The sequence below is a fragment of the Desmodus rotundus genome, chromosome 5 (assembly GCF_022682495.2).
Source record: "Desmodus rotundus isolate HL8 chromosome 5, HLdesRot8A.1, whole genome shotgun sequence".
Taxonomy (NCBI): Eukaryota; Metazoa; Chordata; class Mammalia; order Chiroptera; family Phyllostomidae; genus Desmodus; species Desmodus rotundus.
The window spans coordinates 55,230,257-55,241,698 of record NC_071391.1 but is presented as its reverse complement, the minus strand read 5'-3'; the positions used below and the strand labels follow the sequence as shown (position 1 = coordinate 55,241,698).

At 40.5% G+C, this 11,442-nt stretch overlaps 1 protein-coding gene across 6 annotated transcripts in view; it reads right to left on the bottom strand.

Moving 5' to 3' along the window:
- The window catches only part of ANKRD42 (ankyrin repeat domain 42), a 77,339-nt gene that overhangs the window by 13,521 nt on the left and 52,376 nt on the right, over positions 1-11,442 (bottom strand). For 5 of the 6 annotated variants that reach the window (XM_045182029.3, XM_045182028.3, XM_053925562.1 and 2 more), the window contains 2 exons: positions 9,515-9,659; positions 5,113-5,195 (listed from right to left, as the gene is read on the bottom strand). In XM_045182029.3, the coding sequence (XP_045037964.1) occupies positions 5,113-5,195; positions 9,515-9,659 (228 nt within the window). Of the gene's footprint in view, positions 1-214; positions 780-5,112; positions 5,196-9,514; positions 9,660-11,442 lie in introns of those variants that run through there. The other variant, XM_024572564.4, reaches the window with a different exon arrangement.

Sequence of the window (11,442 nt, the reverse complement as noted above, 5' to 3'; positions counted from 1 at the left end):
CACAAAGGTGGACACAGTTTTGTTCTTATGGAACTGACAATCTTAGTGGAGTAGTAGTAAACAAGTAGGTAAATGACTGGTTTGTTACAATTTAAAGTTTAATAAAGTATTGAGAGGGCATACTTCTGTCCTCCACGCGAAAGAAACCCCGGTAGCATAACATGACTGTCGTCCGTCTTCCCCTCACGCACCCTGCCCCAGGTGAAGCCAAGTGCAAGGAGAAACAGGGCCCAAGCAGCCACTTCCTCCCCACTCCTGTTTGGGACCAGCCTGTTTGCACAGAGCATTCATTCTGTTCTGCTCCTGCGGGATCAGGCTCAGTCTCTGCAGGGTGAAGCCTGCCCAGTACGGTATGCCTGGGGCAGGGTGAGTTTGTCCAAGTCTGAGATTCACTAATAGGGAACTTACTGAAGATATAAACACATTCTCCAGTATCAATCAGCTTTATCAGTAAATAAAGGCACTATTTAGGACTTACCAATTCATTTGTTCTTCATCTTAATTAGGTCCACAACCCAGATGGGAAGGAGGGGTGCTATTTATTGGATCTCCTCAAACCTCAACAAATAAAGATGCATATTCCCAGTTCATAGCCATTAATGATAAAATCTGTTACATCTTTAGGGATTTAGCAAGGTGCTTTGTATCCCAGTGATGGAAGAACAGGAGTATACACACCGTACCCAATTCCCATTACTTCTAGATCCTATCTTTTCCAGGGAGACTTCATTTTGGTGTTTTGGAGTTTAGATAGGTTTTAGTTTAAGGAATGTAAATATCTGAAATGAAGAAAAATGAGAGGATTGTTACACCTCTATTCTGGCACTTGCACACACTATAAAATAGCTATTTTGTATACGCCTGTTTCTTACACCACACTGTGAGTTCCCAGAAGCTTACATGAGGTACTTCGTAAATTCATGTGGAGTAAATGATGTGACTAGATCTCAATCTTAATCCAAACTTTTAATATTTTAAGTACTTTATTATGGGTATGGTAAGAACATTTCATTTACAGTGTTGCTGAGAACACTAGCCCTTTTCAGCCTTTACTGAGGTGGTAAGTCCCTCAGAGGATTAGTTACCCTCACCTTGTGTGTGGCCTACACTAGATCCCAACTTGCCCATCTTACTATTTGGCAAGATAATGTAAGGACTAGTCCAGAGTCAGTAAAAACCCTTCACCATACTTGAAAAACAACGCTTATAATGCCCATTTTATCAGTATTTAAAAATTTAGATATGTAACATCTTAAGTTTTAAAGTTTAAATATTTAAAAAGTTTTAAGTACTTTTTAATACAAAGAAAAAATGAGGCAGTGGGAAAGGCTGTGGCTCACCAACACTGAAATTAGTGATTGTCGTTTTGTAGACTAGTGACCATACAACAGTGAAGATGCTAAAAGAAAGCATGTATCAACTCACCTAGTTTTCACAGCAATCCTGTAGGCAGGCAGCAGTACCCTCATTTTACAGCTACAGAAATGAGCTAAGCAAAGTAAGTAACTTACCAAGGTCACACAGCAGATAAGTGACACAGACTTAAACTCCAAATCTCATGTTCTTACCCAATACCCTGGTAATATCTAAGTTGAGATAGAGGATCTCAAGAGATGGATGAACTGCTGATGCATGGGGAATAATACTACAATTTCTACATACATACTTTTTAACATCTTTTTTGCTTTTTTTTTGTTTGTTTTGTTAATATAATGCAACATAGTAAATATATGAGGGGAGATCAAAAAGAACATGGAATATCTTCTGGAGGGCAGGCCCCTTGTAGTACAGGCATCCCCCCCCCAACTAGATGAGTGTTCTAGGAACCCATCTGTATCTGTGTACCAGCTGGCATTGTTGTGAGAGGCTGTGTTTAGCTTCATTGAATTGTTTTTGAAGACTCTTTCAATGTGTTTGCCCATTTCATGAGGGGTGATTTATGAGCCCACACTGTGCTGAGTGTTCAGCAGTTTTGGACCAAAAATGGCAAGACCCCTGTGCCCCACCCTCCCTATGCACCCCATCTTGCCCACAGAGACTCTTTTTGTTTCCCCGAATGAAAAAAGTACTCAAAGGGAAACATTTTACAGGTGTGGAAGAGGTGAAACAGAAAAGAGCACTAAAAAGCATCAACATAAACGAGTTCAAAAATTGTTTTGAGCAGTGGAAAAAACATCTCTATAGGTGTATTGCATCAAATGGACAATACTTTGAAGATGACTGAAGTTTAAATATAAGAATACACAATTTCTTATAAATAAATTCTGTTTTTTGAGGGGGTCCCCCCCTTGTATATTTGGTTTTTGTCCCCAATTCCTGGCACACAGCTCCTAAAATCCTTGAAATCTTCAGTGTCTTTTTTTTTTTTTTTCCTTTCCTGAGATGCCTGGTAGCTAGGAGCTGCTACATAGCTTCAGAGTAGGGACTGTTGCCAGAAAAGACCAAGGCATGATTAGAGAGTTGAAACTTTTAGTCGTCCCCACCCCCTACCTAAACCTTCAGGGAGGGGAAAGGAAAGGAGAGGAGCTGGAGGTTGAGTGCAACCATCAACCACCAACCCAGTGAACACATCGAGGTGCTGGGAGGAGGAAAGACCCACAGAGCATGGAAACTCCATGCACCTCTCACCCCATACCTTGCCACATGCATCTTCCATCCGGCTGTTGGCTGAGATGTATCCTTTTTAATAAACTGGTAATAGTAAGTGAAGTGTTATCCTGAGTTCTGGAAGTCATTCTAGCAAATTATTAAACCCCGGGAGGGTGATCTGGCAACCCCCAGATGAACAGCAATTACAAGTAGCCGTGACAATCTGGGACTTGCAAATGATGTCTGAGTGGGAGCAGTATTGTGGGACTGAGCACATAACTTGTGGAGTCTGATGCTAAACCCTGGGTGGTTGATGTCCAAATTGAATTGCTGAACACCCAACTGGTATCCAGACAAATCAGAATTGCTGGTTAGTGTTAGAAAACACTACCTATAACATGACGATAATATATTTTTGTGATTTATAATCAAATACACATAATTTGGGAGCTATATTATGATTTAGACCTAGCTGTTTTAATAAATACAAAATAACAGTGGCTTAAATACTATAGAGGTTTATTTCTCTTACCTACCACCCAAGTGTAACCATTCCAGGGCTAGTACATCAGCTGTGTGTGTCAGGGGCCGGGATCCTACTCATCTTATTGCTCTGACTCCCTGCTGTGGTCCTCACCCACGAGGCCTGTGACTCACCATGACATCCACATGCCGGAAGAAGTGGGCAAGAGGTAGGCAAACCCTTTCTCTTTAGAGGCATGACCCTAAGGCTATACACACCATTTATGCTCACACTCTATTGGCCACAACTTGGTATCTTAGATGCAAAAGAGGCTGGAAGTTAAGTCCTTATCCTAAGCAACCATAAGCCCAAGTAATTTCAAATATTATAGAAAAAGAGGAGGGTATTGGGGGACGGCCAGGGAACCTGGGCCACAACAGTGCATACTTCTCCTACAGCATCGTTCTATTTCCTGCTGTACTTGTACAGAGGAAGACTGGAGATGTAGCCTGAAGAAAACTGGTGCAAGTATAACAGACTACTTCCAAGACTGGGTTTAACTTCAGGGTCATCGGGCTAGAAGGAAAAAGTAAGCTGTGTCCCAGATGGTGAGAGAAATATGGATTCGGGAATTCCAGCAGTGGTGAAGAAGAAGGCAACTCTGAACTTTCCCTGCTAAGGTGAGAATCCTGGCTCCATATTGCTGGGTGATTCTGGGCAAATTATTTTTAACCTCCATGTATAAACTACCTATTGTAGCTGTTGTGAGAACAGAGATAGTATCTGTAACGACTTGGCACAGATCTCACACATAGTTAAGTGCCCGATAAACGTTGACAATTATTACTACAATACATTGAAAGCCTATTGGAAACCACAGAAAAACTAACAATAATGACTATAAAGGTTATCAAAAAGGTTTTAATACTTACTTAAAGACCTTTGACCAGCTCTGTGCTGGTCTTAGCAATCACGTGCACTCACATCAGGGCATACTGGCCCTGGTGATACTGGGTCCAAATAGCCTTTGGTGTCCATGTAAAGTACATGCCAGGGACTAGAAGGTGGGCAGTCTCATGTATGGCAAGAAGCTGCTGCCAGGGAAGCCCAAAGCTACCCATCAGATCTTCCGGGGGAGGCAGGGTATAGACAATTGCCCCAAGAGAGAGACACACGTTTGCTAGGTCAAAGAGGAATGGGGTTGGGTAGGAAGAGGGAGGGCACTGAAGTCAGAACCGAAATGAAAGGCCACAGTTGTGGTTGCTTTTTTTGGTCAGCAAAGTCAAGGGGAAAGAAGAACAATAAAATATGTTTTTAGTCTGTGCAATTTGCCTCATCTCTATATCCTTTCTTACACAGCGTGTAAGACAGAGCAATGTTCGAATTTTAAAGCATGTTTTATTTAAATGGGTATTCTCAGTAAGCATACATTACGGTTTTGGTTTTTTCCTTTAACAAGCGCTGTTCTCCATTTTTTGTAAAACTTTTCTGAGTGAAATACTTGGTTGTTATCGTAAAGTTGTCTGTTTCTAAAAGTTACTGGTCTTATGTTGCATTTTTCTTCCAAGTCCAGATGCTTTTTAAAGTCGAGTCATGTGACAAGTTAAAAGGTTAAAAAATTATTATCTACCCTAGTAGCAGTAAATGGTACTCTCTAGCAAGTAAAAAATATAATTCCATTATGATGCTATAATAGAATTTTTAATAATTTTTAATATCTAGAATAATTTTTAACATCTAGTACTGGATTTCTTTTTAATTCTAGACACTACCATATTATATTTTAAAGTTTATGTATCTGCTAAATAAATTACTGATAAATCTAGAATCCTGACTTGCCTACATAAATATAAAAAGGATGTATCGGGAGGGGAGTACAACTGAGTCCATGTAACTTTAACAATTCCTTTGATGTTATGTAACATACTTCTGCCTTCAGATTTGGAGTAACAGTGCATCAGAGTATTTTTAAAAGAGTTCACATAGATTAACACATCAATTTTTAAAATAAAAGAGAAAAATCAAGCAAGTTTATTTAGAGTTATTTCACTGATTAGTACCTTCTCACAAAAACGCCCCCAGAAGACACTTTTTTCTTCACTCGCTTCTTCTCTTTGCTTGACTCACAAGAAGAGTCATTTTCCTACAAATGAAAAAAAAAAGAGAACCAAGTAAGATTTCTATCCTAGACACATTTTGTCTTTCTACATTATCTGTCCCAAAAGAAAAAAAGTAATGATACTAACATTTTCAACTCTTGTTCTTGTAGTTACAGTTCTTGTAGGATTTTGTATAAATAAATTCTTAAAACTGAGGAACCAGTGCATCATATTCTGCTGACTCCCCAAGACTGGGAGGCACCTTGAGAAACCACCCAGTACTGTTCTCTACCTAATACGTCCCCAAGATAGAACACTTTCTTATTTCTGCTTCTAACTTGGACCAGCGATTTTCAACTGCTATGCCACAAGAATTTTTAAAACACGCAATACCTGACTTTAGTCAGGAGCAACCGACCTCTTTTCCCTTAGACTGTCAAATAAAAAAATGACAACAGCCAACACAACAATAGCCATCAGTGTGGATGAATCAAAATTATACCTTTTCTTTCTATCAGATCAGCAAAAAAATTTTTTTTTCGGTATGCCACAGAATTTTAGTAATTAGTTTATGTGTGCCATGAGATGAAAAAGGTTGAAAATCGCTGACTTAGACTAACATTTCCCAACAGATTGCTAACCGAAATGCACAGTGTTACTATGTCATCTGTATTCTCTGCAAGCCCCATAGTGCTAGACATCACATTTCCTGGCTTCTCCATTCCCTCCTCCTATGTGTTCACACAATGTCCCTCTGCTGCCCTTGTCTCGTCTTCCACTTTGCCCTCCCACCCACTGTTTCTGAGTATTTTTATCCATCACGTTCTTCTCAGGACCTAACACAGAAGAATCATTTAATAAATGCTATGGGAAGGAGAAAGAGAGGGCTAGAAACACAGTGGATGCTCACTAGATGTTAATTATCTTTGAATAATTCTTTCAGTCAAAAATGCTTGCACCCAGTTAGGCAGGACCGATCTGAATGCAGGGGCTCCATGAACAACAGCACAAGGAACATGTCCAGGGGAGACCCCATGGCTGAAGTTAGTATTTCTTAGGGTGTTCCTGCCCACCCCTGTGCTAACGAGGTCAGCTTAACTCAAGTAGTACTGTACAAGCGTAGAAGTAAGCTGCCATTATCCCACCACCACCTGAAAAAATAGAACCACATGTCTGTTCCTTCCCCCTATCTCAGCTGCAAACTGGAGAGAGGACTAGATGGAGAATGGGTTGCCCTCTCCTACAGTGTGGCAAGGCACTGGTGAGCATCGGGAAGTATAGATGGTCTCCCCCCTTGGAAAAGCATACCAACTAGTCTGAAAACCAACAATAACCAACCTTTCACTGGGAGCTGGCATATGGTGCCACTGTATTTCATAGTTTACATATATAACGAGGTGAAGTAGAAGTATTACCGACCTTTTATGGTTGGCCATTCTTCATTAGCAAACATGGCCCAAAGCATTGCACTAATGATTCCTGAATGCCACCAGTTTGGGAGATCTGCCAGATACGAAGTTCACGGCACGGAGGCTAACACATAACAAGTACTCCGTAACTTGATGATACAGATGTTGTCATTACGGTAAGTTAGATGATGCCATGGAACTTAAATTTCAGTACTGTGGGTAAAGTAAGTACCCAGCTAAACTCTACTACAGATGATGAGGTGCCATCAGAACAGCACAAAGTATTGGGTAAAAGAAGGAAAGATCGTGTGTAGTCAGGGGGATTAAGTCAGGGCTCATAGATGAGATGGTTCCTAAAAGGATCAGAGAAGCAGAGTTGACAGAGCACCTTCCAGGTATATGGACAAAATAAACAAAGGCTTGGTGATACAGCAAGTTCAGAAAATATAGGCTACATGTAGGAGAACAAAAAAACTAAAGCTAGTGATGTTTAATGTGGGTTAAGATGAGACAATATGTGAGAAAGCACTATAACAATAATTGTTATCAAAACCAGCTGTCATTATTATTGTTGTTGTGTTATAAAAAAATCTGTTTAAGTGCATAACATAGGTCAAGCTATCCTAAAATTACTGGATAAAAATTACACTATTGCAGATTCTATTACATGGGGAAAGGTCTTAAAAGTACAGCTGTAATCAATTATAGGCTCTGACCAGAAAGTGGCAGGAGAAAAATTTAGTCAGAGCTTCTTGAAGAATCGACACAAAGGAGCACTGAATAAACAGTACATTTTACTTATACTTTATTTATTTAGACTCCAAATTAAACTAACTTCTCCTACTCTCAAATATATAGGGCTCTTACACATTTATTTATCCACAGGCTATGTTTGTTCAACTTGAACACAGAAAATGGAAAGGAGAAAAAAAGAAAATGATAAGAGGAGGGGACGGTATAATACTATAAATACTGCTAGACAGGGTTTCTATACAGTATTTCCTTTAACATCGGTACAATGCCATGAGGTACACGTTATCCTCATTTTAAAGATGAGGAAATTGAGACTCAGACGCTTTTGCGGTAGAAAATAAGCAGCACCAAGGTCGCAGCTGCCATTGGAGGTCAGCGACATTGCTCATTTCCAAAAACCAGGTAACCTAAAGCAGGACTGCACGGCACGGCCAGCCCAGAGCGCGGCGACCTTGAGTCGGCTCTCCAAAAAGCCGACACACTGTTCACGGAGAGCGAGGTTTTAAGAAGGATGCGCTGTAGAGTATGAAACTGAACCCCACTGTGAGAAGAGAGCTTCTGGGAAAGAAAAGGATCTTTTTAAATAGCTAGAAAACTAAAATTCTCTAAGTAGACAATCATTTTAGAATGACTCAAAAGGTGCCAGCTTCAGTGATGTCCAAAAGGTCTAGGTAGCTGGACAAGAACGGCGTATGTTCCCGCCTTTGAGGGGCCAGTGCGAGCCAGCAGAGTTCCCGCCCGTAGGTGGAGAGGGAACATATTTTGAGCAAAAGTGGTTGGTTTATGAAGAAGTATGTGTTTTCAGCCAACACCACACGGCTGCACAGGCTGGCCCCTCCGTACTAAAGGTTCCCCAGGGGCTAAGTGGGGTACAAGGTGAACACTGCAAAAATGAAGAGAATGGACTATTTATAATTAATTGTATTCCTTGGAAAATTCAAACCCAGGAAAGTGTTTGAATTTGTACATGCATAGAAATAACACACATGTTTCTAAATGAACAGAATATCATCTAAAATGAGACATACCAAATCATTAACAGTAGCTTCCCCTGGAGAGTGGAACTCAGTATGGAGAGAAATGTCTGCCCTGTTTTTTTTTTAATATTTTACAAGCAGCACACATATTATTTTATTATTTAAAAGTGCTTAAAGAGACTAATGATGAGTTTGTGCAAAATAAAAAGTGCCCAGAAGTTTGCATTATAGATCAGATCTGAGGTGATACAGGTCTGGAGCAGAACTAATTCACCCTTGATGACTGAAGAAAACATTTCCCCATGGAAGGAAAATGTGAAATATACCTGAAACCCTGCCCTCTGTCACATGAGCTGTCCACAGGTGCCAATCACGGCTGGCTTCACTCCCAGAGAGAGCAAGGGTCAAAGTGCCCCCAGTGTACCTTCTGCCTGTCCTACCCTGAGACTAGGCGGCTGAAATACAAGCACCACTAGGACTTCTTCCTGTCACTGTCACTCTATCGTGGAAATACTCCACCTGCTGTCCTGTGTTTGTTCTTGGTTTCTCTTTCCACATCAGTTTCTTTTTAGCTTTGTTCTGGGTATCTGTCCTTTTCATTTACCACTCTAAGCATTTTTCTAAATTCTAGAGCTATATTCTGAATTCAAAATTCAAAACTCTAGCTGGGAATTATGAAAAGAGCTAAGGGTATGGAATCAATGATTACTCTGCCAGTATTTTTTTCCTTATATGGTACAATAATAAGAACAATAACACTTACTGCACATGTATGAACCAGGCTGCTCTTCTAATCAATACCTATATGGATGTACACAAGGGGTGGCCAAAAGCAGGTTTACAGTTATGAATATGCAAAACACTTTAATCTTACATATTACTTATTAATATGTATTCTTCCATACAAATAACTATAAACCTACTTTTTTCCCACCCTGTATGTATATGTGTATATATATAAAGTTATATCTGTATCTCTCTCTCTATATATATACATATATACACACACACACACACACACACACACATATTCCTTTAATCCTTACAATACTCTAGAAAGTATAAATTTACAACTAAGGCATAGAGAAGTTAAATGACTTGTTCAAACCAAAAAGCCTTACAGCCAGAATTCAAATCCAAACAGCGCCAGTCCAAATCCTGTACTTTAGCTATTCCTGTATACTATTTCTTGAGAACTACAAATGTGTTAATTAGGACACTAACCACTGCGATGAAGTTGGGGACCTGAGTATTTTCCATGGTCTCCCTAAGTTGATCCACCTCTGCTCGACACTCATCCAGTTGACATTCTAATTGTTCTCTACGTAGTCGTTCGTACTCCAGCTGGCCCTGCAGCTCTTGGATAGTCCTGTCAAAAAAATTTTGTTTTTAATCAATCTCCAATATGAACTAAATATTATTTTTCATAATAGTGAAAAGCATCGTGCATTGCATTTAAGGCAAGTAACAAATAATTGCTTATTAAACAAATAAGTATCCAGAGTTTACTATGAACCAGCACTGATCTAGACTTTAGACAGTGGGGGTACAGCAGTGACCCTAACAGGCCAAATCTGCCCTCGTGGGGCTTGCCTTAGCAGGGGAGGAAGACAGAGAGTAAAGAAAAATAGGCAAGTAAATATGGTATGTTGGAAGTTGATAAATGCTATGGGAGGAAAAATAAAGCAACGAAGAGTAATATAAAACGTTGCTGAAGAGGGGTTAACACTTCATGCACAGTAACCAGGGAAGGCCTTACTGAGAAGGTCTTCTGAGCAAAGTTCTAAAGAAATAAGAGAATAATCAAGTAGACATCTGGGGGAAGAGCATTCCACACAGAGGGGACAGCAAGTCAGAAGTATGCCTGGTGACCTGGAAGAAAACCAGAGGCCAGTGTGGCTGCAACAGTTTAAAGTATAAAAGGGAGAGTAGCAGGTCAGAGAGGTGAAAGGGGTCCAGAAAATGTAGAGCCTTATAAGGCATAGCAAGGACCTAGGTTTGTACTCTGATTAAAATGGGAAGCCACTGGAGAATCTTGAGACGTGATAGTTAAGCAGCTAGGAAAATTCCTCGGCAAGGATAGGGAAACTGAGACTAGAAAATTAAACAAAGCCAAACAATCTGAACAACTTACAGCCAGCTGGCAGATCACAAGACCTTATCTTTCCTAACTAAGGACACTTAAGAGCAAATAGTTTTTACTTCTCCTCCCTAACCAGAGAATACACAGCTTAAATCACCTTCATCTGGGAAACAGAGAACAGAGACCCAATTCACACCATTTGTGCCAGCTACACCCAAGGACAGATGAAGTAAGAGGAACAAATAACAAAAACTCAATGAGAGCCAGACAGACCCAAGATAAAAGTGAAACAGTAAAGCAGACCAAAGAACAATCCCATTCTCCTCTGTACACTCATTTTGGTGCATAAGCATATAAAAATGCCCTGAAAAGCTGATGAATATCCTGCTGAAACACTCCTCTAAGTCCCTCTCCCACAGAAAAAAAATTTTTAAAAACCCCTCAAGATAAAGCATGCCCATGCCCCTTCTCAGGCATGAACTTTTACTTCTCCTAAACTCTAAGGGTCCCCATGAGAACTGCGACCAGGGGAGAAATGGCAGCGGCAGCTCATCCTGGGCTGACCCCATGAACAAAGGCCCCCTTTTCTCTGACTTCCAGTAAGGCAACAGTAGTCCCATCTTGGCTCACTTCTTTCCTGTAATGTTTCTAGGTTGCCAAAGCAGAGTACTGCCCAGGCTCTCCTGTTGCTTCTTCTACCCTAAGGCCTTCCTTTGTTTCGTTGTCCCCAGCTTTAGTAAACAAAGTCTCAAAATAACCTGGACTCGTGTTGTGAAGTCTACACAAAGTCAAAAACCCACACACTTCAGGCCGGCCTGAGGCACACCCGCTAGGCCTGCCCCGCCAGGCAACAGTCTGAGCAGAGAAACGGCATGATCTGACTTACCGGTAGGTTTTTGTTTTGTTTGGCTTTGCTGGTTTTTTTCTAATGACGTAGAATTTACCTTCCAAGAAATACACAGCTATCAAGTGAACCAGTCAGTGAGTTTTGACTAATGTGTAAACCTTTGTACAGACCACCACTACCAAGATACAGAATACTTCCATCACCTTAGACGTTCCCTCATGC